This window comes from Episyrphus balteatus, chromosome 4, assembly GCF_945859705.1.
Source record: "Episyrphus balteatus chromosome 4, idEpiBalt1.1, whole genome shotgun sequence".
Taxonomy (NCBI): domain Eukaryota; kingdom Metazoa; phylum Arthropoda; class Insecta; order Diptera; family Syrphidae; genus Episyrphus; species Episyrphus balteatus.
In genome coordinates this window covers 21,001,116-21,028,637 of record NC_079137.1, presented here as the reverse complement: position 1 = coordinate 21,028,637, position 27,522 = coordinate 21,001,116, and the positions used below count along the sequence as shown (strand labels likewise).

At 33.7% G+C, this 27,522-nt stretch overlaps 2 protein-coding genes across 51 annotated transcripts in view; both read left to right on the top strand.

The window, feature by feature from the left end:
- LOC129918435 (sodium channel protein para) overlaps window positions 1–27,522 on the top strand; it is a 559,170-nt gene that overhangs the window by 438,026 nt on the left and 93,622 nt on the right. The gene's annotated exons all lie outside the window — the stretch shown is intronic.
- LOC129918441 (putative nuclease HARBI1) lies at window positions 12,912–16,411 on the top strand. Its single transcript, XM_055999029.1, has 2 exons — window positions 12,912–15,771; window positions 15,834–16,411. The coding sequence occupies exons 1-2, from the start codon at window positions 15,657–15,659 to the stop codon at window positions 16,409–16,411; spliced, it is 693 nt and encodes a 230-aa protein (XP_055855004.1). The 5' UTR covers window positions 12,912–15,656.

The following is a 27,522-nucleotide window of genomic DNA, read 5'->3' as shown; positions in this document are numbered from 1 at the left end:
ATAGAAAATTAAATTCTTTACAACTTCAATATAAACTAAGTACTAATATGAAAAATGATTTAAATGAAAAGGAAAAAAAATGACAAGGGAAAATCTACAAGAAAAAACCCTTATATGATACTTAAAAACTAAAATTGCACATAAACCCAAACGTGATATGAATAAAATATCTAATTTATAAGATTAAGAATTAGCTCATTATCAGAATAAAAACATCTTCTAAAAAAGTTATCTTGCAAATTATAGAGTACAAGCTTAAGTTGATTAACATTAGCCTTATCATGAAGCCTGGCTGTAGAATAATGCCTTGGCAAGTTTAGCATTAATTTTAATATTTTGTTTTGCACTCTTTGAAGCTTTTTTAAATGGGTTTCAGCGCAGTCAAACCACACTGGAGCACCATAAGTAAGTATAGGCTGGAAAATAGTTTTGAATATCAAAATTTTATTATGCATACCAAGACCTGATTTGCGATTTATGAACGGGTATAAAATTCTTATTACAAGATTAGTTTTGTTTATCGTGTTAGCGATATGTTTGTCGAAAGTCAGTTTCTTATCAAGTGTTACCCCTAAGTATTTGCAGTTTTCGGACCAAGCAATATCAACAGAGTTTAGCTGTAATGTATTTTGTGGCAAAAAATCTGATTTTCTTCGTCGAGAAAACCATAAAGCTTGTGATTTTTGGACATTAACCTTGATTTTCCACTTATGAAAAAAGATTTGAAGGGTATTCAGTGAGCATTGTAAACTATTGAGAGCACAATGAGGCAATAGACTAGACGAAAAAAGGGCTGTGTCATCAGCAAACATAGCAAATTTAGTGTTTACATCCAAAGGTGGCAGGTCGGACATAAAAACATTGAAAAGAATGGGTCCCAGCACAGAACCCTGTGGAACTCCACTTTCTATATTATATAGAGTAGATTTTACACTTCCTGCGTAAACAGCAAATTTTCTGTTTTGTAAAAAACTTTTTATTAATTTAATAAGATATGTCGGAAAACCAAACATCATAAGTTTGTAAATCAACCCGTCGTGCCACACAGTGTCGAAGGCTTTTTCGATGTCCAAAAGCACAAGACCAGTCGATAATTTTGAATTAAGGCTACTTTTGACGTGATTTTTAATTCTTAAAATTTGATGACTTGTGGAGTGACCAGCTCTAAAGCCAAACTGCTCATTAGGGTATACGTTTGCATCCTCAATATGGTTTAGTAATCGTCGATTAATAAGCTTTTCAAACAGTTTACTAACGGCACTTAATAAACTAATAGGTCTATAACTGTTAGGATTATCTTTTGCTTTACCAGGTTTACAGATAGCTATAACTTTTGCTTTCTTCCAATCATTCGGAAAGTACGAAAGAATCATGCAACAGTTGAAAACCATTGTAAGATACTTGGTGGCTGTTGACGGTAAGGCTTTAAGCAGCCTATTGCTCATACCATCAAGGCCAGGTGATTTTTTGGGTTTTAATTGTTTAATCAACTTCTTCACAGTACTATTTTTAAAAAAGTTGTTGCTAATAACGTTACTCGTTAAGGAATTGAGTTCAATAAGCTTGTCTTGCACAATATTTTCAGTAACAATGTCACTGAGATGAGATGAGACTAAATGATTTTGGTAAAAACAGTCAGCCAATGCGGTTACCTTTTCAGATTGAGTAACAAGAACACTGTCATTGACTCTAAGAGGCGGAATAATTGAACTTTTTTTTTTGATAATTTTTGTTACTTTCCAAAAAGGTTTGGATCCCTTATCAAAACTGGATAATAGGTTATTCCATTTTTTATTTTTAAAAATGTCTATCTCGTTTTTTATTTTTGTGTTCAGAATTTTAACATTATTCTTATAAATATCGAATCTTAAACGAATCCATTTCCTTCTTTCCGAATTGCGCATGCGAATTAAGCGTAAGATATATTCGGGTAATATAATTTGATTTGTATGAAAGGATTGGGTCTTAGGAATAGATAATTCAGCCGCTCTGTTTACAACCTCCATAAAAGAATCTAAGAGAACATCAATCTGTTCAGGTGAAGTAATACGATCGATAGATAAACTCCTTTGATTTAAATTTTGAGAAATATAAGAATTGTATCTATTCCAATTCGCTGCGGAAAAATTGTAGCTGACAGGGATCACATTATTTTGACTTACAGAATTCTGAAGGCAGGTGCATACTGGTAAGTGATTCGAACGTAAGGCATTGACGGTAACTGGTTGTGAAAAACGAAAAGCATTGTTTGAAACAAAAAAGTCAAGCGTTGAAGGATTTTGGGATGCACAACTTGGATAGTATGTCGGTTCGAGAGTATGCAACAAAGTAAGCGATCTGTTAAATGCAATAATATCATTAAGGATATTACCCCAACAGTTAGCTCTTAGACAACCCCACGATTGATGTCTACAGTTTAAGTCACCACCGATTAAAAAATTATCATTTCTTCTAAACAATTTTAAAATATCTCGTTTAAACAAAGTTTTCTTCTCGTTGGTACCATTTCCACCAGGGAAATACACAGAAAAGATACTAAGTCTATTTGAATCCTGTAAAACTATTTCAATACCAATAGCTTCAATAATTTCAAACTTAACTGTGGGAATGGCAAAGTGTTTAATAGATTTATTTATTAAAATAGCTACCCCTCCCCCCTTCGAAATTTGCCTATCAAGTCTATAGCATGCATAATTATTATTCGCGAAATTGTTTTCATTATTTAGCCAGGTTTCAGTTAATAAAGCAATGTCAATTTTATTAACTATCAAGAAATTGAATAATTCATGTTTTTTATTTTGAACGCTTGTTGCATTGCAAGTGATTATTTTTGGGTTTGTGTCAATCATATTGAATACAGATATTTCACTGCTAGAGTGGTAATAACATTGAATTGTTCGGATTTTGAACGACAAGTACTTAATTTTGATAAAACATCATTTAAAAGAGAAGAGATTTCATCGGTGGAAAAGAGTATGTTACTGCTACAGTTTTTCTCAGATCCAAGTGTATTTGCATTTGCACTAGTAGATGGTGTAACAATTATTTGGTCATCTGAGCGAGCTTTGACAATATGATTTTGGTTTAATGCATATTGGTGAGAATTAATATGAGGAGCAACATAGCCTCTCTTTTGTTGGAGTTGTGGATAATCTTCCATGGTGAATTTGACGTGGTTAGTTCTTGGTCGATTTATCAAAACCGGTTTTGTGGGGAGATTATGATTTCGATAACGAGACGAAAGTTTTTGTCTTATCTCGATATATTGTTGACGACTTACGCATGAAGGATCAGTTGACTTGTGGGCTCCGTTGCAGTTGGCACACTTGACAGCTGTGTGTGGTTGGGTGCAGTCATTTGTTTTGTGGTTTCCAGAACACGATGAGCAAAAAGTTTTTACCTGACAGTGCATAGCTCCATGGCCATACATCTGACAATTATGGCATTGAGTGATTTTATTAGGTTGATGTCTCTTATAATCCCACTTGACAATTGTTTTAAGCACGCTTTTGTAATTGGCGCGCAACTCATTCATTTTAATTGAACCACGTTCAATATTAATAATATAAATGTAATGAATATAATTTGAATTAGGATTTAAAGCGATTGGTTTAATATCAATGCATTTTATACCAAGCGTTGTTAATTCACTTTTTAATGTTTCCACATTGTAAAGATCTAAGCCTGATAGGACAACTTTAAATGGTCTATTACCTTTCTTTTCGTGGGTATAAAATTCACACGATTTTGATTTAAGTTCATTTGCAATTTTATTGTAAGATTCAAAACTTTTGCACAATATTTTCTGGCCCAATGAAATGTTTTTAAGCAGATAGTCATCAATTTTTAGATTGTCAATTAACGATCTAACCACTTCACTTTTTTGTTTGAGAACAATAATGGGAGGAACAATTTCAATGGGTTTGACAGGTTCACTATCATCAAAGTCTGCACTATCCATGCGCTCTTCACATGTTGATTGTAGTGGCAAATAATAGTTATCATCTTTCCCAGAATAATTCATGTTATTATTTTTATTAACACTTTTAGATGGATTATGATGTTTTTTTTGTCTTTTGTTATAGTGATTTTGGAGGATGAAATTATCACCCTCCATTTTACTACAATTTCTTTTAACTGAAATGTTTAGCTAATCACTAGAAAGCGCGTGCTACACAGTCGACAAATGTCAAACGAATGAGGAGATTTTTTTTATTATTTAGAAACAGGTTTTCCACTTAGGAGCTTGATTCAAAAATAACGAACGCCCTAATGTACATATATGTATAGGTATACATTCCATTCCATTTAATTTTTTTTTTACACCTGTACCTACTTTAAGTCAAACTAAAAAAAAAAAGCTTTAAAATAAGAGAGAGGAACTTCAACATCCCACAATCACCGCCAAGGGCAGTGATCTACTTTTTTTTCAAAAAAAATTTAGATATACTTCCTACTTCGCACCATCACAAAAATAACGAAATCTACTTCATTTTAAAAACTCTGTTACAATCTACTTCAAATTATCAAAATATAAGCCAATTCTACTTCTTTTTGCAGAAACTCAAATATTTGACTAAAAATTGTTATAAAATAATGTATAGAAATAATTAAAATTTTTGGTTTTAGTTGTTTTTACTAATTATTATTAAATAAATTTAAGAAAATAATTCTTTTTTTTTAAGATGGATTTTTATTTAAAAAAAAGGATATATTGGAATCTACTTCGATTTTTCTCAATCTACTTCCATTTTTTCTGCAAGTGGTAACGCTGCCCAAGACCCAATTTTATTTGCTCCTTCTTGTTCGGACACTCGTATATTTACATATACATATACAACTTCAGTTAAAAGTTTCCAAACCCTGCCTTATGCATACAAATAGAAAAACTCTTAAGACCATAACAAATATATCTTTCAACGTTTATTGGTCAATTCAAAACTAGTTTATCCAATAGCTTTTAGACCCTAATCAATTTACATTTTCTATTTACACATTGGACCAATGAGATATCGCAAAAGGTATTATGTATTTTGTTTGACACCCTTATGTATGCCCCCTACTTCTGTTCAATAAATTTATTCTCTTTTTCTGAGAACTGAAGCAGATCCGCCATTTTTTCTCTCTCGAAAATTGAATGAGTTCCAGGGATGTCATTGCAATTCTCTCAGAGAGCCTTACTTGTTTACTCTCTTCGATTTTTTTAAAGTCAAATGTTTGTTTTTAAATGTGTTTTCTCATTGGTTAGAAAAAGAAATAATTGCATAGAACTCAAACTCTCTTATTGGTCGAATGTTTACAGAAAATGAAAAATATTATTTCCTTTTGCACAGACTATTACGTACATATTAATGTTTGAATTTGGAAAATAATACTTGGCTGATATTTGTTACTGAGGTCCTTCCTATCCACATGCTTAAAGAAACTTACAGCGTTTGGTAATATGATGCGCCTAGTTGAATCAGTGGAAGATCCTGTTACTACATTTAAAATAAAATTAGGTAAATTAAAAAAATTTATGTACCTATGTATAAATATACATATATAAAACACAATTTTTGTCACACATTTCCTGAAGTAAATAGGCTTCAAAGTAACAAATTATCATGGTCAAGAAAAATGGTATAGTCTTTAAAAATTAATATCTGAGCAACCAAAATAGATATCATAGTTTTTAACACTACAGTGACTTCAATGAAATTTCTACCTAAATAGCCCAGGGAAATTAGTAATTTAAATCGCATTTTTCGCGGGACAAAATTTTGTTCAAGAAATGTGTTCGGGTGGTTGTCCTTATCATAAAAGTGATAATTGGAGGTTGGGAACAGTCGCCATCTTGGAAAAGAGATTGGTATCGTTTTTATTGAATAGCTCCATTGTTATTCATTTTAACAAAAAAATGACAAAGGTAAGACTTATTAACAATAAAATTATCTAAGAAATGATATACAAAACAATTCCATGAGTTGATTAAATAAAATTTTATAGTTGGTCAAAGTGCGGGTTTGTATCGCAAGGTTGGGACAAAATGACATTTTTTCATATATCTGACGAACTTTTGATTTGTTTGGATAATTCTTCAAGAATGAATTGTAGTACTTATAATTACCTATAAAATGAGCCCACAATCGTTATTGTCACCATCGTATTGTAGAAGTAATCTAACTCCAAATCTCCCCATGTACTAGTCAAAAGTGAGAAAACAGCTGTTTTTTTGCTAGTAGGTCGAGAAAATTTTGGGAGTAGAGGTATAACCAAAATATAAGTACGCAGTTTTGCAGCCATACGCGAGTTAATGTCGATTTCAAAGGTCTGACAACTCTAATTTTGTGCTTTATACGGTTTTTGGGGGGTTAAATAACGTAAGTTTTCCAGTTAATGTGAATGGGCTAAATTTATACTTTTTGAAATTATAAATATACAAGCTGATGCTCTATTATTTTTCCTAAATCTGAACACCCCAATCTTGAGGATGTGAACAATAGAACTATATAAAGCCGTTTATACGATTATGTTTTAGAAGCTTTTTTTGTTTAGATTTTTGTTTGTTTATTTGAATTGAAAAGCCTGATATGGTTAGTTAAAAAAGCTTATATCGTGAGTTCTATTAACCCCATAGCCGAGATTGAGGTATCCAGATTTAGGAAAAATGATAGAGCATCAGCTTTTATATTTATAATTTCAAATAGTATAAATTTAGCCCATTCACATTAACTGGAAAACTTACGTTATTTAACCCGCCAAAAACCGTATAAAGCACAAAATTAGAGTTGTCAGATCTTCGAAATCGACATTAACACGCGTATGGCTGCAAAACTGCGTACTTATATTTTGGTTATACCTCTACTCCCAAAATTTTCTCGACCTACTAGCAAAAAAACAGCTGTTTTCTTACTTTTGACTAGTACATGGGGAGATTTGGAGTTAGATTACTTCTACAATACGATGGTGACAATAACGATTGTGGGCTCATTTTATAGGTAATTATAAGTACTACAATTCATTCTTGAAGAATTATCCAAACAAATCAAAAGTTCGTCAGATATATGAAAAAATGTCATTTTGTCCCAACCTTGCGATACAAACCCGCACTTTGACCAACTATAAAATTTTATTTAATCAACTCACGGAATTGTTTTGTATACATTTCTTAGATAATTTTATTGTTAATAAGTCTTACCTTTGTCATTTTTTGTTAAAATGAATAACAATGGAGCTATTCAATAAAAACGATACCAATCTCTTTTCCAAGATGGCGGCTGTTCCCAACCTCCAATTATGCCAACAAATTGACTTTTATGATAAGGACAACCACCCGAACACATTTCTTGAAAAAAATTTTGTCCCGCGAAAAATGCGATTTCATGCCCATATTTTGACTAATTTCCCTGAGCTAAAAGTATAAACAAATAAATAATTATCATGAGTAAAAGTATATGTCCCTGCAAAAATAGGCATTTTCTTAAATCATTGCTAATTGTAATTGGTATCACACCTAGAGACAAAAAATAAAAGATTTTATTATAAAAAAATAGTTTTGGTTTTTTTTAATTTTTCTAAAACGACAAAACATTTTTGGATCCGGGTTACTGTTTTGACATAATGAGAGCATTGAATTTTGAAACCATATTTTGCAGTTAATTACATAATTTGTTTGTTAAGTTTTGACTTTGAAAACCAGTTTTTCAAAAATCATTACTTAAAACAGCTTTATTTAATAACAAAATGAATAAGTTAGTTCTTGTCTTTACAAGAAGGTATAGCACGTCATTGTAAGTCTAACAGTTGAATTTTAATAATATTTTTTCCAAGCTAAGTAAACTCTCCCTAATACTTAAAATAAATAATCGAGCGCACTCCAACTGTTACCTCGCTCATCGCAGCTGCGAGACTGAAAATTAAGTTAAGACCTCTTTTCCTTATGAATATCTATATATTCTCTTTTTTTTCTGAGAACCCAACCAGGGATGCCATTCTAGCGACTTTGTCGCTAGATCTAGCGACATTTCAACTTCTTCCGCGATTTTGATGTCGCTAGATTATTTCTAGCGACTTTTGAAGCCAATCACTTCTGAGATCTGAGATCTTAAAGCAGTGGACAAATATTTATTTTGTGCAATGGAAAGAACTGCATGATAGTTTTAAATTTTGGGGAGAAGTTTCAAAGTTCAAAGATGAAGCCGGTGTCAATACTTATCAAGAATTATTTGAGCTAGCTGGAACTGTGATGTCACTTCCCCATTCTAATGCTGAAGTAGAAGTTGAGCGCATTTTAAGTACGATGAACCTTGTGAAAAATAAAACCAGAAATAAATTGTCAACAAAAAATTTAAATTCTATTATTCTTATTCGAAATCAGCTTAAATTACTTAACAAAAACTGTCATACCTATGAACTACCAGAAATCGTTTTAAAAACAAATGTATTTAAAAATAATTCTGTTGAAGTTCTTGCAACTGAGAATATTGAAGAAATCGATAGTGATCTTTTTGTATGTATAATACTAAGTATTTTATTCCAAAAGATTTAAGAATTATCTAGTTTTACCTTTATTTGTTTTTTGTCTCTAGCCCTAAGTTTGTTTGTTAAATAACTTTGAATTTTTGAAAAAAAAAAAATTTAGTTATTCAAAAATAAATTTTTGTTGAGCTTTATTTTACAATTTTTTTCTAGCGACTTCTAGCGACTTTTTGTCTCCAGAATTTCGCCTAATCTAGCGACTTTTAGGGGTTGGCCTAGCGACTTTTCATTTCAGCTCGTGGCAACACTGACCCCAACCTCATCGAATAAATAGTTCATCTATGTATTCCTTCTTGACCAATCAGAAATAAACATCCCCATTTTTATCTTCATGAATTCTCATTTCTCTTTGTTACTGTTGCCAGCTCAAAACCCGGTCAAAATAATAGTTTTCCATTTTTCGAAGTTCTGTCGCGCATACTTTCCTACCTAATACTAAAAGTCGTGAATACTTTTTGTTTTCACTCTTTTGACGGGTTCCCGACCAAAACATAATGATCTAGGTCGTAAATATAGGTAACTATAAATAAGAATAGCTTTCCTTTAAACTGTAAACTGCTATTAACGACGAAAATTTTTGGAAATTATAAGTATTTTAGGTATTTTCTAAAAACTTTCACAGTTTTATTCAAACATTACAACGCACATAAATACACGACGCACGCACGTAGAATCGTTAGTGGTAAGTGTGCCATTGCTATTTTCTCGAAAGTAGTGTTAAAATTAAAATTCCTGTCGATGCACAAATAATTAGGAATCTGATCTTCGTTGAAGTCCGTAGTGTTTATGCATCTGTCGATAAAAAGCAAAAGAAAAAAAAAAGCTAATTTTCCTTATTCACAATTTTCAAACTGTGACAGTGATATGTCTTTGACATAAAATTAAGAAAATTTTTGTTTTTTATTGAACTTACTATTTTGAACTTTATGTTCTTTTACAAATTTTACTGATTTTAGCATTTATTTATTTATATTTTATCAAAAACAATAAAAAACTGCATTTGGGGTAAGTGGACGCAAAAATTTGGGGGCAAGTGTGCGCATGCAAATGCATCCAATTTCACTGTATATGCATAAAATGCATCAAATTTATAGAATGGATCAAAATAATAAGAAAAATCGTATGGGAGCGGGAGTCTTATTCCCCCCGTTTGGTTTTTAAATGGTTTCAAAAATTGAAAATAAAAACATATTCATTTAGAATGCTCCGCAAAAGTACCTACGCACACTTACTGTACACTCTGCGCACACTTACCCCTTCAAAAGGGCAGGTGTGCGCAATTTGACCTTTTTTGGTTTCTTTATTAAAACATATTTAATTTAACAAATTAAAGTTATTTTGTAAATAAAATTAAGTGGTCAAAACATGTATCTCTAATTAATCAATCAAGTTCTTTGATGTACATCCTATAATTTGCTTGTAATCCTTCTTCATAGTCAAAAGTGCGCACACTTATCACAAACTACTCTACACTTAAAAGCTACAGCACTTTCGAATGAGACCGTTGCTTGGCTGCGACAATATAAGACATTAACATAAAAGAGAGATAGATAGAAACTAAGGAAAAACATGTAACAGAGAACTACTTGGCACAGATGGGAAGACATAGATAGTTGAAAATTGTCTCATGTTATCGCACAGGTGGCTTCAGTTATGCTGGCGATTTAGAAAAACTTCTGAGCCGACCCTTTTTTCGATTTTCGAGTCTTTGTGGGCAGGGGCACGGATACTCTTGACAACAATTGCAAACATTTATTTTAAATTATCAATTAAATGCATATTTGACTTCACATGCAAACCTTTCTTTTATTTTAGGGAATAGTACCTATTTGTAATTGAATTAAATAAAACAATACACCATACCCAAGCCACATTGCCCAGATAAAAAAATTATTGATTTATCATTTGAAGTCAAGGCTGTTCTTTGAGAATCTGGAGAGCTTTTGCCTTAAAATGGAACTAACTGGTCTTGGCTTCAAATGAGTAATCCTTAGTCCCTAGTTTTCATTGGCCAATGTGTGTTGAGTGATCGAATATTGGAAAATTGTGTAGGTACATAAAACATAATAATATTATGTATCTAATTGTGTGAATGAGGAACTATTCTTATTCAATAAGTCGATCTGCGTTGTTTTCTTAAATGGAACAGGAGCAAGTTTCAAATAGATAGTCATGTTTTCAATCGATATTGATAGGAAATTTTCAACGGAACTTTTATTCATTTTTCGTGCCAGCAGTATGAAATTTCAAATAAATTGAAAAAAAAACGTTCCCTGATGAGTTTCAATTTTTTTTCAAACGAAAAACGTTGTTGTGTGTATTGTGTACTCCAACTATAAAAAAGAAAATTAACATTATTTTCCTGATCGCTATAAACGCCCATAAAGAAAAACTATTCAATTTCATACTATTTCTTTTCTCCTGATGCGTTTTCCTTTAGAAAGACAAACAAATATTTTGCTGCTTTAAAGTTAGAGGACCTGTTAAGCGTTAAAGTCGTTAAAAAATACCAAAGAGTCGACTCTCATTCTTAAATTTTTTTTTAGAGTCGATACTCATTTTAAAGTTGGATTAGAGTAGGCTCGAAGTGTTTAAAAATTAGCGCTAATGTGAAGATACCAAAGCTACAATTAAGGCTTAGTATATAGTATTATTACATATCACAAGTTGTAATATGTAATATTATTACACAAGAAAAAAAAAATATTGTAGGTAGGTATCTCGATTTAAAATTTTCACAAAATGCATATTAATTGGCATAGTTGGATTGGTGATTGGTGTTCGTAACCATCAAAGAAGTTGTTTTAATAATTCCAGGAATGAATCTCGTTTTTTTAATTTTTTTACATTTTGTATACATTTTATAAAACATACAATATTTGTTAACATTTGTACAAAGTTTTGAGTAGAAATTTATAAAATCCATAGTTCAATTTAAAATAAAATTTTTATCTATCTTTCAAAAGAAAAGTTTGTATCGTCTTTTGGGGGTTATACCTACAATGTAGGTCCTACATATTTCGAGAGCTTAAACGATAGTCGAAATAATTTCAAATTAGTTCAAAAAAGGGGTCGAGTTACATACATTCGCAGCCAGATAAAAATTGGAAACGATTTTTTTTCATAATTTTTGCGATTGGGAGCCCTTCTTCCAAAAAAATTTCTCCAAGCTCACTTCATACTAACGAAACTGAAGCTGTATTATCTACACGTTAAAATACCTAATCAATGTAAGCGAACAATAAGAAAGCGCACTATCCGCGGTCAGCAGCTGGCCCAAGAAATGCGGTCTTAAGTACTAGTAGAGTAGAGTATATTTTTTATTTCGCTTAAAACTCAAATACATTATAATTAAGATAAATAAAATAATAATTAATCGAAGTAATAATGACATTTTGTATTTTTTGATACAATAAAGCATAAAAAATAGTGTTAAATGCCACTTCAATTGGCTTAATAAATTCAAAAGATTATTGAGGGTGGGGCAGTGCCGGTTTAAGCACTACCGGCGCACACTGGTAAAAAGGGACTTTTTAGGTGGACATTACTCATAAACTGCATTAAAATTGTAAATTATCTACTACAAATACTGAGTATATGTTTATTAACTGTAGAGGATTATTTTCTGCAGATTTTAATAATTATTAGCTAGTTTCTACATTTCACATTTACTCGAAATAGAATTGAAACATGTGTTTGAAAATTATCTTATTGATTTTATTTATTTTCGAAGTTATAACTAATAAAAAAAAACTATTGCTGCCAGTAAACTCTTTACTTTACTTCTGCTTCGATATCAGCTGAAATAGTTTCGAATAGTTTTCGATAAAAAATTAACAAAATTGTTCGAAAAATCTATTTTAATCGGATTTTCTTTTTTCATTTAATTTTAATTGATTTCTGACACCTATTGTGCACACAATCCAACTTCAACTGGCTTTCGATTTTTATCATTAACCATAAAATATATATAGGTACCTATATTTCTTAATAGATAAAAAAAAATATTAAATTGGTTAAAAATTGACGAATCTGTAGTTTTATTTTCAATGTCGAAGTAAAGTCAAAATCGTGCTTTTTGAAATCATTTTGAATGCTTGAAAGCAATATTGATTTGAGAAAATTAGGTTATATACCAAAAGTTATGTATTTCTAATTCGTCTTAATAATTATGATCAAAACTACATATTTTTGAATAACCTAAATCCATTTGAGCTCATGCGCCGTTACTTGTGGCACTAAAATTTAAATCACACTCATGGGGAACCACAGCATAAAACTGGTCTGATTTTTTTTTTTTCTTCTTTGGGCTTAAAAGTCATATAACCCATTTCTCAAAAAACTGAAAAGTTCTCATTATCAAAACTTTTAAAAATAATCTGTTCATTCAAATAGTTGCGAACATCAAAATCCTTTTCTTGAGCGGTTTGTTCTCTCCAGATTTTAATTAAATCATTCCGTAAAAATTAAATTTTCAAAGAAAATTTCCAATATAGCACGCTTATGGTTGTGTATGGCTTCAAATATTACCGTTGTGTAATCTATATGAATTACTCGTCCGGACAACGAAACCCGGAAGGTGGGCAAAGGTGGGCAAAAAAAGTTACAGAACTTCAAAAATTGTATAGACTCTTAATTCTTAATTCAAATGGTTCTCCAGTGTTTATTGGGTATTGTTAACAAAAAATTCTTTAAGTGTTGCATATACACATATAGTGCTGACAACTGTTGACAATTCTCAAAAAAAATAAACTCGGTTGAAAACAAACAGAGCTAAAACACGTAATCTTAAAAAAATTGCATTATGTGCAAAGTCCTGGAATCATCTTTTGCTTTGAAAAGACTGCTCTGTTAAGCTGGAGAAATTTTCTCAAATGAAATAAATTGGGTGGTTTCATAGTTGTCAATCATTCCTTATAACTGTGAAAAGTCCAGTTTGTCTCTTAATTGCATTCAAATTTCAACCAAATGTCCACCTAGATGGATCATTTTTACCACTGTGCGGCGCCCCTGGGCAAGATTGCAAGTGGCGCCTCTAAAAAAAAATTCATCTAAAAACAATTTTTTAAAATCACGAAAAAAAGCAATAGCAGATTATGTCTTACCTCTCATACTTGTTAATGCATTTATTAAAAATGTGAAGTGTATTAACTTAAAAAGGTTAACTTAAAAAAAAAATTAATTATTCATGTCATTTAGGCTCAATTGACAAGACTACCTTTATCTCTGACTTTTTTGTTTAAACACATTTAAAGATTAGGTACAGTTGGTTTTATTTGAACAATATTTTTTCAAAAACTTTTTCAACTAGGTACATTAATGTCGTTTTCGATTGGAATCACTCAATGATTCACTCATTCTGAAATCCAATAAAAAACTTTGAATCGCTTCCACCCAATTCTAAAATTTAATATCTGTATTGGTGAAAAATCAAATATTTTGTTTTTGTTTTTCCACTAGGAGAATAAAAAACTTGCAGCACGCTTCTTAATGATTCCAGGCGCTTCCGGACAGCCAATCGAAAACAACGTACCTTTATAAGTATAAGGTTTGTTCGTTGTGAGCTCTAGGGCACTCTGGGTCGCTCCAAATTCGTTGTCAAGCGTTTTTTGTAGCTCTTTTTTCAACCAGAGTTATTTCCTCTGTGTTCGATGTTCGCTGATGAAACTAAAGCTCTGAGGTGTTCGATGTAAAATGAAAACCCGAGAAACTCTGATTTTTTTCACAGTTAATTGAAATGACTTAGAGTGCCCTGGAGGGGGGAACAACGAATAGACCTTTTTTTTTATTCTCACACACAAACGTAGTTTTTATGAGAAATGGAGAAGCTGTCAATTTTGGCATTTCTGGATTTTGGGTTTTCGGGATTTTGTGTTTTTGGGTTTTCGGAATTTAGGGTTTTCTGGATTTTGGGCTTTCTGGATTTTTAATTTCGGGATTCTGTCCGTCTCCCTTCTCTTTCCTTATTCATTATTATAGGGGCACCTTTGCAAAAATTAAATTGGTAGGAGGAATATTAGGATTGCTTTAGTCTTTCAAAAGAAATTGGGGCGCCTTGTTCTTCAAAGATGAACGAAGATTTTGGACACCATTGTCCTTCCGGAAGCCAAATAAATTAACCCAAAATTGGGGGGCGCCTTCATTCTTCAAAAAGTTTAGGACAAACAATACGAGCGCCGTTGAAAATGTAAAATAGAAAAAAATTGGGGCGCCTTTGTGAATGTAAAAAAAAATAAAACATCGATTGAAAAGACTTCGTTATTTATATAACATTTGTAAAAGTTCGGGGCGCCTGCGGCGCCCCTCAATTCTTGCGCCCCTGGGCGACGGCCCAGGCTGCCCCCCCCCTAAAACCGGCTCTGGGGTGACCCAAAGTACAAATTAATGAATTCAATTAATAAAAATCTATAAAAATACATACAAAATTTACATTTCTATAATTAATTTAGGGCCAATTTTTCAATAGTCAGTAAACAGTCAGTTAGTACTTATTGCCCAGATAGAGAGAAAATCAATTTTTCAACAGTCAGATATAGCTTATTCCTAGGAATAAAACATTTATTAGAGGAATAAAACTATCTGCTTCTTTCAGAGGCGAATAAAACTTATTCTAAGGAATAATCTCAACAATTTGTCAACTGTCAGAGCTCTTTTGAAAATATAGATAAAATGGATTTCTTTGAGATTATAGATGACCATATAATTGAAGAAGAGAATGCAAACGGTTTATTCCATTTTCAAGGAAAAAGAGGGTAGTCAGATATAGGCCTAATCATTTTTTGAAATGGGAAGACGTGGATTTTCGAAGAAGATTCCGATTAAAAAAAGATACGGTGGAGTATCTCCTGACATTAATAGAAGATAAGATTGTGAACAAAACTGAAAGGTAAGATTACTAGATGACTTCAACAAAAATATAATTTTCAAACGTGTGTTTGTTCCCACTCTAATTTTCTTCCCATAGAAATCAGAGTGTTCCTCCCCTATCACAACTATTAATAGCTCTCAGATTCTATGCATCTGGAAGTTTTTATATTTCAATCGGGGATTTTGCGGGTGTTGATGCATCTACAGTCTGCAACATAATTAAAAGAGTTACGGGGGCCATTGCCACTTTGAGGCCAAGATATATTAAAATGCCAACTACACAAAACGAAATATTATCAGTTCAACAAGACTTTTTTCAACTCGCAAAGTTTCCTAGAGTTGTTTCAGCAATTGATTGTACTCACGTACGAATTATTTCACCAGGTATCAAAAAGTTAAGCTTTGAAAATGTTAAGTGAAGAATTTTAATCAAACGTTATTTGTAGGTGGAGATACAGCTGAAAACTTCCGAAATCGAAAAGGTTATTTTTCAATTAACGTTCAAGTTTTGTGCGCATGTAATTTAAAAATTCAAGATATCGTTACGAGGTGGCCTGGGTCTACACATGATAGCCTCATATTCTCCAATTCTGCCATCAAATATCAATTCGATAATGGGCGTTTTAGAAATGGCATTTTGCTAGGCGATGGTGGTTATTTTTCAAATGATTACCTAATGACTCCATTGAATGACCCTCAAACAAGAGCAGAACGCCTGTATAATGAGTCCCAAATTAGATCAAGAAATGTTGTCGAGCGATGTTTTGGAGTGTGGAAGCGACGATTTCCTGTTTTAAGCATCGGAATGCGATGTAGCTTACCCCTCGTTCAAGATGTTATCGTTGCAACTGCAGTATTGCATAACATGGCTATCGACAAAAACGAAGATGAACCACCAGAAGATCCGGAAGTATATATGCAGCCTGATGAAGTTATTTCAGAAGAACAGTTAAATTTTTCAATCACTCGCAGTGGAACAAGAGAAAGAGACATCATTTTAGAATACTTTGAATCTCTTTCATAAATAAATGGAAAACAAAATTTTTATGTTCAATAATTTTTTATTATATTGCATACAGAAACATACATATTTTCATAAAACAAATCATACAAATTATGGGGTTTTAGTTTTTTTTTATTCTGAGCTCATGTTCCAAATGTTTTCTGTTTTCTTCATTTCGAAGATGCTGCATTTTTGTATCATGCTCCGTATTTTGATGAGCCATATACATTTCATGCTCAGATTTTTTGTATATAAGCTCGTTTTTAGCAATTTCAATTTGCAGTCTAACTAACTCCATCCTTGCGTCTCCTAAATCATCAAAGGTTGTCTTTATTTTGTCATTGCTTGGTAGTTTTCGATTTTTCCGAAGACATGGTGAGGTTTTTTTCTTCAATGCATTGGGGTTCCATGCTTTCCAATTATTTAGTCCTTCACCAGTTGCTACAACATAAATTTTTTTAAGTATGAAATAAATACGAAATTATGAGCTAAACAATAAACATACATGTTTTTGGTGCTGGAGGCACTTCTTTTTCTTGTTCTTCAACATCTTTCTGTGTAGAGTTTTCAGAACAAACTTCCCTGGGTTTGGATTCAATTGTGGGCTGCTTCTCAACTATCTCAATTATACCGTGACCGTGACCTCTTCTTCCACCTCCGATATGAGATAAATAGCTTCTAGAAGACACACAGTCAGATATTTTTCTATCTTTCTTTTTAAATAAGTTTCGTACCTGGTATTGCATCACTGTCATTTCTGGACTCCAACCCACCAATGTTGGAACACATTCCCATAATAGTTTCTTCTGATTTTGTGTACGGAATCTGGTCGACTGCTCCTCCACCGGTTTTATATAAGCTCTGCCGATTTAAGGCTGCCTTCTTTTTTGTGGCTTTTTTCAAACACTCATATTTTAATTTTAGTGTTTTCGGGTTCCTCGTTGTCACTCCACTAGATGCGTTGAAAAGGGTCGTTATTTTATTCCATGCTCCGTCTTTTTCCTTGTTGGTTACTGCATCTGTTTTTTTATTTTCAATTATGTCCCTAAATCCAAAAGCTATGTCAGTTAAACATCGAGTTTCCGACAAAGAAAAGTTCACAGCTCTGTCTCTTTTTTTTTTATTTATTTCATTTTCCATCATTATAATTATAAGGATGCTATTTTCACAAACTTAATAACCAATGCGTTTAAAAAATACAGCGAAACACAAGAAAAAAAAACGTATAATGAATAAAAATGACGTTTAATTTTGAATATTTTTGAATTTGACATTTTTTTTTGTTATTCTGTAGAATAGATAACTGGGTGATTTTTCTTGATTGAAAAATTCAAAGTTGTTATCTGATTGTTTATGAGCCTAATAAGTTTATTCATCGAAGAGTTAACTGACTGTTTATTAGACGATTGAAAAATCGGCTCTTAATAGAACTAGAAAAAAGAAGTGTTTTAGAAATTTGTATATTCTCCAAATAAAATTTAATAAAAGCTAAACGAAAAGAAATAGTGACAAACTCTCTATCAAACCAAAATATCGGTGAAAAGTGATTCAATATTTAGGTAATCAAAATTAAAAAGCCATTGTTTTATGCGTTTTAAAAATATTCCAGAAAGTCAAAGTACTCCTCGAAGCGATTCTTTCTAAATACGTTGTCAACAAGTTTTTTAATGCAAGATTGGAAAAAAGTGTACCTTACTGTAATGAGTCGACTCTTGCCATCTTCACTGATGGCTGGCTCGAAAATGAATACTGGAGTTGGAGCAAGCTTCTGCTCAGAAAACCTCAACCTTGCCAGTTCTTTCATAGCAGTCTTCCAAACCGAGATCTTGGCAGTGAAAATGCTTCTAAACAAATATCCCTGATGGCGATATCACCCGCTGACATCACCTTTTTCATTGATAGCCAAGCAGCAATAAAAACGATCACTGCCAATTTAATCAAGTGAAAGCTAGTTTCTTGCTGTCGCGAAGAGCTTAGGGTTCTTCACTGGCATAAAGCATAATGTAAGACTTTGCTGGCTTCCTAGCCACACTGATGTGTCGGCCAGCGAAAAAGCGAATGAGCTTGCAAGAGAGGGCTCAGTTCTTGATCCCTCTTTCATAGACCATAACATCAGAATCCCACAATGTGAAGTAAAACGAAACATTGGCAACAATATTTAAAAAAAAGCAATGAAAGATGGAACCTCTAGCCGAAATATTACAACAAGAAAAGATTCGATATAGGCGTTTTAACAGAACATTACCTACTTATCTACCACAAGAAGAAGATGGGGCTTAGTACTGATGATCTACGTAGATGCTGCGGAAACGAAGACGAACAGGAAAACACTGCTCACTTCCTCTGTCACTGTCCAGCTCTCTGCCACACTATGAAAAAAAAAATTAGGGAACTACTTTTTAATGAATTAGAAGAACTATCTGAACTCCCAGGCAACAACCTACTGAACTTTATCAAGTCGTCCGAGTGCCTCGACGAAACATAGGATTTAAAGGTATACACTTTTTCAGGAAGTTACAATACTTCAGGCAAAAAAATCAATTTATTTCACTGAGCTACAAAATTTAATTTTTTTTTTTGGTGCGGACACTAAAATATACACACAAAAATATCTTATCAGCTCCCGTTTTTGAAATATTACCGTTAGAAAGTTAAAAAAAAACGTTTTTAGACTTATTTTGAAGTTAACAAATATTTTCCCCACATGAACCAAAATATATTTTTCTGCTGGTTTTCGGTGAGCTGAACTCTAATCCAAAGTCAGAAATATTCTATTAATATTAATATTTTTGAAATATTACCGTTAGAAAATATAAAAGTTTTTTTTACTACTTTTGATATTAGGCCTAAATTTGAAGAATGTTCTTAAATATACATACATAAATCATAACGGTTTCTATAAGAACTATTTCAAGACTTGTTAAAATCTTTGCAATATCATTTTATTGCCCGAGATATCTTAAAATGAAGTTAGTGTGTTTGGCTTAATTAATCAAAAAGGATATGAAAACGTGAAAACAATAAGCCAAAAAACTGACGATATCTCGAAAAATAAAAAAGATATCGAGAAGATTTAAAAAGATCTTTAAAGAAGGAAAATAGTTCTTAAAGAAACCGTTATAATTTATATTTAAAAAAAGTGTCTTCACATTAAAGCATAACCTCAAAAGTAGTTTTTTTTGTATCTTTTAACGGTTATTTTTAACGGGAGCTGATAGGATATTTTTGACTTCAGATTCGAGTTCAGCACATCAAAAACATATAAAAAAGTATATTTTAGTCTCGGCACCAAAAACCTTGTAGACTTGTGTTTTGATCTAAATCTGCCAAATAACAAATTTTCCCCTGTTTTTGCATTCCATGGTGCAAAATAAATTGATTTATTTTTTATTTACGATCAAATCTGCAGATCTGGATTTTTTGGCAGATTTACCCCTCTTTGCACTAATACTAATACAACCGCCGCACCTACGCTGCAGCACGTCCTTACTATTATCAGAAATTTCTATTGCGCCGCTGCAGCACGTCCGCACTATGATCAAAAATTTCTAAACCGCCGCCGCACCACCGCTGCAGCACGTCAGCACCGTTTCATTTTAAAAAAATGAAAAATTTGAAAAAAATTTCGCTGTACCAATGCCGCCGCAACACGACTGCAGCACGTCCGCACTATTTCTTTTTGAATGAAAAATTTGGTAAATAACCGCCGCACCAAAAATTTTGTATGCAAAAAAATTGTATTCTCGTACTTCAAAGTTACTTTGGCTTAAGTAATAAATTGCCAGTTCATGCAAACATGACTTGGTGGTAGAGCGGTTTAAGCGTTGGACTTCTAATTAAAAGTGCGTTCGAATCTCCTTCTCGTCAGTAGTTTTTTTTTTTTGTATTTTTCAAAATTCCAAAATTATGTATCATGGTGCAGCGAATTTTTTATACAAAATGAAATAGTGCGGACATGCTGCAGTCGTGGTGCGGCGGTCGTGCACCGAATTTGTCATTTAAATGAAATAGTGCGGACGTGGTGCAGTCGTAGTGCGGAGATGTCGTGCGGCGAAAATTCCTGCAAAAGGCGGTGGTGCGGCGGTCAAGATTTGTTTTCTTTAAAAATTCAATTTCTATTTTACTCGGGTGGAAGAAACAATTATTTTTTTCTTTTTGTTTGCAACTTATGGACCAGTGCCGAGACCTTCAAAAACATTAAAAAGGAAGAAAAAATCATAGTTAGATGAAACCCATGGGAAAAGGAGGTGAATATGATAAAAATGAAAGGAAAAATAAATTACGGGCGAGCCGAGTTCGGGAAGTGGGTGGGTTGCGTTTTTAATGGTTAAAAAATGGTAGATCTCGATTTCAGACAAAACTACAAGTATTATGGAAAAAAGTTGTATGGCATAGTTGTAGGTAATAAAAAGATCTTCAACTTATGTACTGACAAATTTTTTCACATAACCTCAAAATTTATGTGAAAAATTTAAAAAACCGAGTTTTTGGTTTTTTATTTTTATCTTTTTCAGAAAAATGTTTTTTTTTCTACGAAATTCTGTAAAAAACCTACTTTACTATGTCGCAAATACACAGTAATTTATTTGATTTAAAATATTAATTTTTTAAGCTTATTTTGATTTAATATAAAAAAACACCCTTATTTTCAATCTAAAATTCACGTGTCAAAATATTAGCTTTTTTCAAAAATTCGGTGGGTATTTTGTTCATTAAAATCTCTACTTTCTGATGGTGTAAAGAAAAATTTACATTAGTATACCATACTACATTTTATCGGAAAATGAAAAAAGCTAAAATTTGAAATTTTTTATCATTATTACAATTTTGGCCTATTTATTGAAATTTACAGTTACCCACCGAATTTTTGAACGTGAATTTTCGATTGAAAATTAGGGTGTTTTTTTATATTAAATCAAAATAAGCTTAAAAAATTAATATTTTAAATCAAATAAATTACTGTGTATTTGCGACATAATAAAGTAGGTTTTCACAGAATTTCGTAGAAAAAAAACATTTTTCTGAAAAAGATACAAATAAAAACTGAGTTTTTTAATTTTTCACATAAATTTTGAGGTTATGTGAAAAAATTGTCAGTACATAAGCTGTAGATCTTTTTATTACCTACAACTTTTTTCCATAGGACTTGTAGTTTTGTCGGAAATCGAGATCTACCATTTTTTCCCATTAAAACGAAACCCACCCACTTCCCGAACTCGGCTCGCCCGTAATTTATTTTTCCTTTCATTTTTATCATATTCACCTCCTTTTCCAATGGGTTTCACCCTACTATGATTTTTTTTTTGGTTTCAAAAATTATTGACCCTGGGCTATTATTTCGTTCGGAAATAGTTTCCTTCTATTGATACTATAAAATATCTAAATATTAAACAAATACACTCAGAGAAAAAACATTGTTCTTTGCTAGCTTAACAATCCATTCTTGAAAAACTTTAAAACTGCAATTCTTGCTTCAAAAATATTTTTATTGTTTATTGTCGATGTAGGTAAGCACTTCCTCCATTGCCATATTCGTATTTTCATCTTGACGGCCGACCAACTTTAACCCCAGTAGTGGTCGGTTTCAAGAAGGAAATGGTTGCTTCATTATGATACGTAGCCTCAAAAGCTTTTGCCATAGCATCAGAACGGGACCGTTCCCAAAATCAAATCTTTTTAATAAAATAATATAAGGTACTTGTTTAAATTTACGGCGAGAACCCAAGTATTTTCTTTTTTCATGTTCTTCATTCAATTCTTAGCCACAAAATAAGCATTGTTTTTTAAAATAAAAACCTGATTCATTTTCACGTGCTCTAATCCTCTAATACGAGAATGACTTTCAGTTGATATACCTACACTTGCTCTTTTTTTGTTGTACTTCAGAATCTCCGATGTAGTGAGCTTAGAGCAAGCTACGATCTACAATCAGAGACTCATTAGACTCATTATAAGCGCATATGTTAACACATCGAAAAACAATCACGAGTGATGAGAACCTCCGCGATAATTTATCCCGATACAGGCTAACAAGATTGGTGCATCTGATGGAGAAATATAAGATCATTATTTACACCTTATGCCTTTGAAGTAGAAATTGGATCTGAAGAAATTGGATCCTTTGTTCATATCGTGGACACAAAGCTAAAACCACGAATGTGCAAAATTTTAGTTTTGAGAAAAAGGGATTCAAAGTTTTGGAAACTCATGCAATCTTATGGAAACTCTTCTTCTTCTTCTCCATTGTCGATGACAGTCATGATCTCGAATGGGATCACAGCTCCCCCTACTTTACTGCTTCACACTACGGCTCCACATGTGGGGTTCTCCGGGTTGACCTCAGGAAACGTCGGCAGGCTTCTCGATTTTGAATTGTTTCATGTCTAAGGCCAACTGAATGCAGTTGTCGTTGCATTTGTCTTCTCCATGAGTTCTTAGGCCTGCCTCTTCTTCGCGATTGCATTGGAACGTTCTGGGTTCTCAGGGTTTCTTCTTTGTACATGACCAGCTTAAACGGTCATGCTGTATTTTATCCATGACGGTATTTTTGACGTGAAGTCTTCCTCGGATTTTCTTGCTTCGAATTCGATCAAGCTTTGTTACTCCTGCTGTCATACGAAGCATCTTCATCTCAGCTGCTGTCAATTAACTCTCATACGTTTTGTACATTGTCCAACATTGTAAACCGTATGTAAGTGCTGGACGAACAACTGCAGTATAGAGCTTTCCTTCCAGTTTAGGGGGCATTTTTCTATCACAAAAGATGGCAGAGTATTCTCGGCACTTCATCCACCCTACACTTATGCGTTATGCGATGGTTGATGTCGTCATCACAAGATGCCTTGTTGTTGATCATAGATCCCAGATATTTGAACTTTTCACACTTGGGAAGAATTGTTCCATTCAAATAGATGTCCGGAATGGGGCCGTCTGGGTCAGAAAATGGACAGCATAGATATTCTGTCTTTTTCGCGCTTATCCTGTACACACTTCCCTCCAGAACATCCACCCATAGATCAAGTGCTCGTTGCAAGGATGTTGGATCTTCACTTATGATGGCTCTATCATCAGCAAAGAATAACTGATTCACTTTCGGATCCGTCATTTTTCCTTCAAGCAGAAAGTCAAAAACTGTGATAAAAAGCAAAGGACTCAAGATGCGTCCCTGTTGCACACCGACTTTGATTGGGAACTCTTCGGTGACTCCTGCGGGGTATTTTACCTTCGTTTTTACTTCCTGGTACATGTCCATGAACCCCTCGCTGTCGCAAGGACACCCATATCAGATCTCGTGGTTGTCTATCGAATGCCTTTTCGAAATCCACTAGCACAATATGCAAATCCCTTGAGGAATCACGGTGTTTTTCCATTCGGATTCTTAAACTCTGTATGGTATCCGTGGTCAGTGTTGCCGGTGGGAAATTCGAGAAGGTCGCAAAAAAGGGGTCACCAGGCAAAAAAAGTCGCATATAGAAATTTTTGAAAAATATCAAAATCAGACGACATTCGTATAGAATTGCCAAAAAATAATGTATTGAGTAGCATTTCAAGTTTTTTGCTCCCTTTTTCATAAATTGTATCAATTTTTTTTTTTAACTTTTCGTTCAATTTTAAGCAATTCTTTCTAGAAACGTGTGTAAACTCTGATTTTGGCTCAAAAATGTTTTTTTTTAATTTACACCCAGAGAATATGCAGAACATAAGAATATAAAGAACAAGAACTTGTCCTCTGTTAAATATTTTTCTTCCGTGTTCCGCCTAATTTGACTCAAGTTGGATTACTTGATCGTTATAGTTGGTAATTTTAATAATTTGTACTGCATTACCAGGAGCCTGTGGGTAGTATATAAATATTTTTTCTTGTGCATTCATTTTTTTCTGTGAGAGTAATACTTTTCATTTTTTCAATTTTTTCTCCTATGATACACTTAAGGAAAAAACACAACGTAAAATGTAATATTTTCAACGTTGATTTAATGTTGAAAAAACTAACATGAAACATCTTTTAATTAAAATTGAAATAACGAAAGAATTTTTTTATTTTTGTCGGACTTTAGCTTTTGTTCTATAACGGCAAACCACTTTAAACTAAAGATTTTCTTCTTTGGTTTTAAAATTTTCGTCTTCAATGCTAAATCATTCCGAAAAATAGTTGAATCAACGTGATTTTCATTGATTTTAAGTTGTTTTTTCCCTCAATGTAGCTATATAACTTTTTCTCACATTGAATGTTGTATAGCGTCAAATATTCAATAGTATTGTTTTGAAGATAGTGCGATTTTTCAAGCCAAAGGTACGGAACTTAAAGGAATATGTTCAAACAATGGATTTAGCAAATGTTACTGAAAAAAGGCTGAGAGTGTTGGTTATCTTTAAACAAGACAAAATATGATATGAGCATTTAATAAGTATAAAGAATTTTCTACAAAAATTGTTTTTGATTGGAAGATCGAGTTAGATTTACAGGCAAATAAATTTATTATTATATTCCATTAATTCTTTTAGAGATGGGGTCAAAAAAGTCGCAGTATATTTAAAAAATTTGATTTACCCGAGACAAACCCGCACTGGTCATCAGACAGCCGTATTATTTTTTGTAGTCGGCCATCCAAAATCCGTTCAACGATCTTCATGGTGTGTGACATCAGCTTAATCGATCGGGAGTTATCACAGTTTCGTGTGTCCCCCTTTCATTCGTAGATTGGGAGAAGGTAACTTTCTCTCCACTGATTTGGCATCTGGTCACCGCTAATGAGTTTGGAGATGAGAATCGTGAGCCATTTACACCCAATGTCTCCCATCTTCTTCCAGAACTCAGAGGGTATTTCGTCTGGACCAATCGCTTTTCCTTTCCTGGAGTTTTTCACCACCACGCTAACTTCTTCGACTGTAAGGTCGGGTACTTCTTCTAAATTAGGTTCGGCTGTTGGAAAGTATATCCTGGAAATTGCTCATTTAGGAGTTCGTCACAATACTGTCGCCACCTGTGAAGAATTTTGTCGTGATTCAGAAGTAGTAGGCCTTGAGCATCGTTAATGAACTTTGGTGAGCGAATTTCCTGGGCATTCCTTCTCCTTTGTGCTGCAATTTTGAAGATGGCTGCACCCTTGTTCAGCTTAGCATGTCGCAGTTCCTGGAGAGCCTGGATTGCATCAGCAGCTGGATCAGATATTTCCCCAAGCAGGCGAAACATACTCTCCGTACTCTCTGCTTTATGCTGGGCGCATTTCTTCTTTGCTTCCTTCTTGTAGCGCTTGTTGTCCACTTCGAGTCGTGCTTTTTCATCTCTATTATGAGAAGGGCATTTGGACCAAGCTTGAAAAGCGGTCTTTTTCCTTGATATCACTGCTTTGACTTCATCGCTCCACCACCATGTTTCTTTTTCCCGTTGGTAGTTTCCTTTAGATGTTCCTAGCAGTGACCTCGCCTTCACCAAGCAAGTTTTTTGCAGAGTCCCACATATTTTGTACTCTGCACTCTTCGTTTTGTAGTCTGCTGATGGTTTCGCACAGATAATTTCTCATAACAGAGATGAATGCATCGCCTTTTTCCTTCTCCAGGTTGTACCACTTGATTCCTCCGGTAGCCTCTCTTTGTTTGTTTGCCGCCTTCGTGTCCATAAAAAATTCTTTCAGTGGGAGACGGTGTTGATGGGAGATCGCTCCTCCTAATATCACTTTGCAGTCTTTCACTAGCGGCTTCATAAAACTAGATAGATAGGTAGTCGATGTGTGTTTCATTTCCACCGCTGCTATAAGTGATAAGGTATCGGCTTTGTTTAATGAACATGGTATTCAACACTATAAGACCATGTGTCCTCATAGTCTTCGTTGCCGTTCCCTACATGTCCATTTAAATGTCCACCCACAAACAAAAGCTCTTTCTTTGGGATGTCTTTAATGAGGTGGAAGCCTAGCCAGAATGCATCTTTTTCCACCTGCTCACACCCAATTTGGGGAGCATATGCACTGACTATATTCCACACCACCTCACCAGTTTTAGAGACATCAATCGGTCACTGGACTTCGAATAGCCAAAACGTTTCCAAGAAGCTTTTCCGCAAGGATGACAACGATTCCGTTTCTACCTTGCTCTGTTCCGTAGTAGAACATCTTGTGTTGTTTTGTCTTGACGTCTAAGAAACGGGCTCTGTTTCCAGTGTTTCGCCACTTGGTTTCTTGAACGCACAAGATGTCCACTTACCTCCTCTTCATCATCTCTTCTAATTCACAGCTTCGGCCGTTCATACTTCCCACGTTCCAACTCGCGACTCTTAATTTTCTTCTCACCTCGTGCAATACTTTGCTAACCCCCGGAATCCGTATAGCTCTGACCCGATTATTACTAATCGGTCCAGGATCAGTACTGTGCGTAGCATCTGTACTGCCTGGCGGGGTAGTATTGATTGTCCATAATGCTCGAAATTTTCCGAAAATTTCGCGAAACGTTATCGCTTTTTTTGTCGACACTAGCATGCTTCTATTTGTGTAATTTGATCGTCTTTTACTACACCGGTGATCTCCAGTCGCCAATCCCAAGGAATTGCATGCACTCTTGATGGAAAGCTCTTAGATCTTATTGTGTGTCGCTAGGCTCACCTTGATGTTATTTTGCCTAGATGTGATTTTCTCCTTATAGACCTGTGCTCTGAGTATGTCGGAGTAGCTCATATAGGGAGTTCACCAAGTAGTTCGGCCTAACTGGAACTGCTGACGCTACCGTTTATTCTATAAATGAATTCTTCCGCTACCGTCAATTGTTGGGAGTGCCTTGATGGGAACACTCCTTCGTTGGGGAGGTAATTGGTAGTAACAGCCTACTACGCTTCGACCTGTTGACCATGGGAGGCCCTTCTGCGAAAACAAGTTTAGCGATCGCATAGCTCTTAGCTTCATAGTAGTAGTCACCGTAAGCCCATCCGCCACGACAAGGCTTACCCCCATGGATGGGAATCTTATGTAGGCTTCTAGGCAACGTATGGAGGATTGGAATCGACGCAGTGAATAGAGGGACCGATAACAAGTAAAGTGACGCATTAAAGTGAAAAGGTCCAAAAATGCATATTCGCGGTTTGGGCGACGAAATGGTGGCAGACCAAGGAAGACCCTTTATGTTGTCTTTTAATAGCTGCA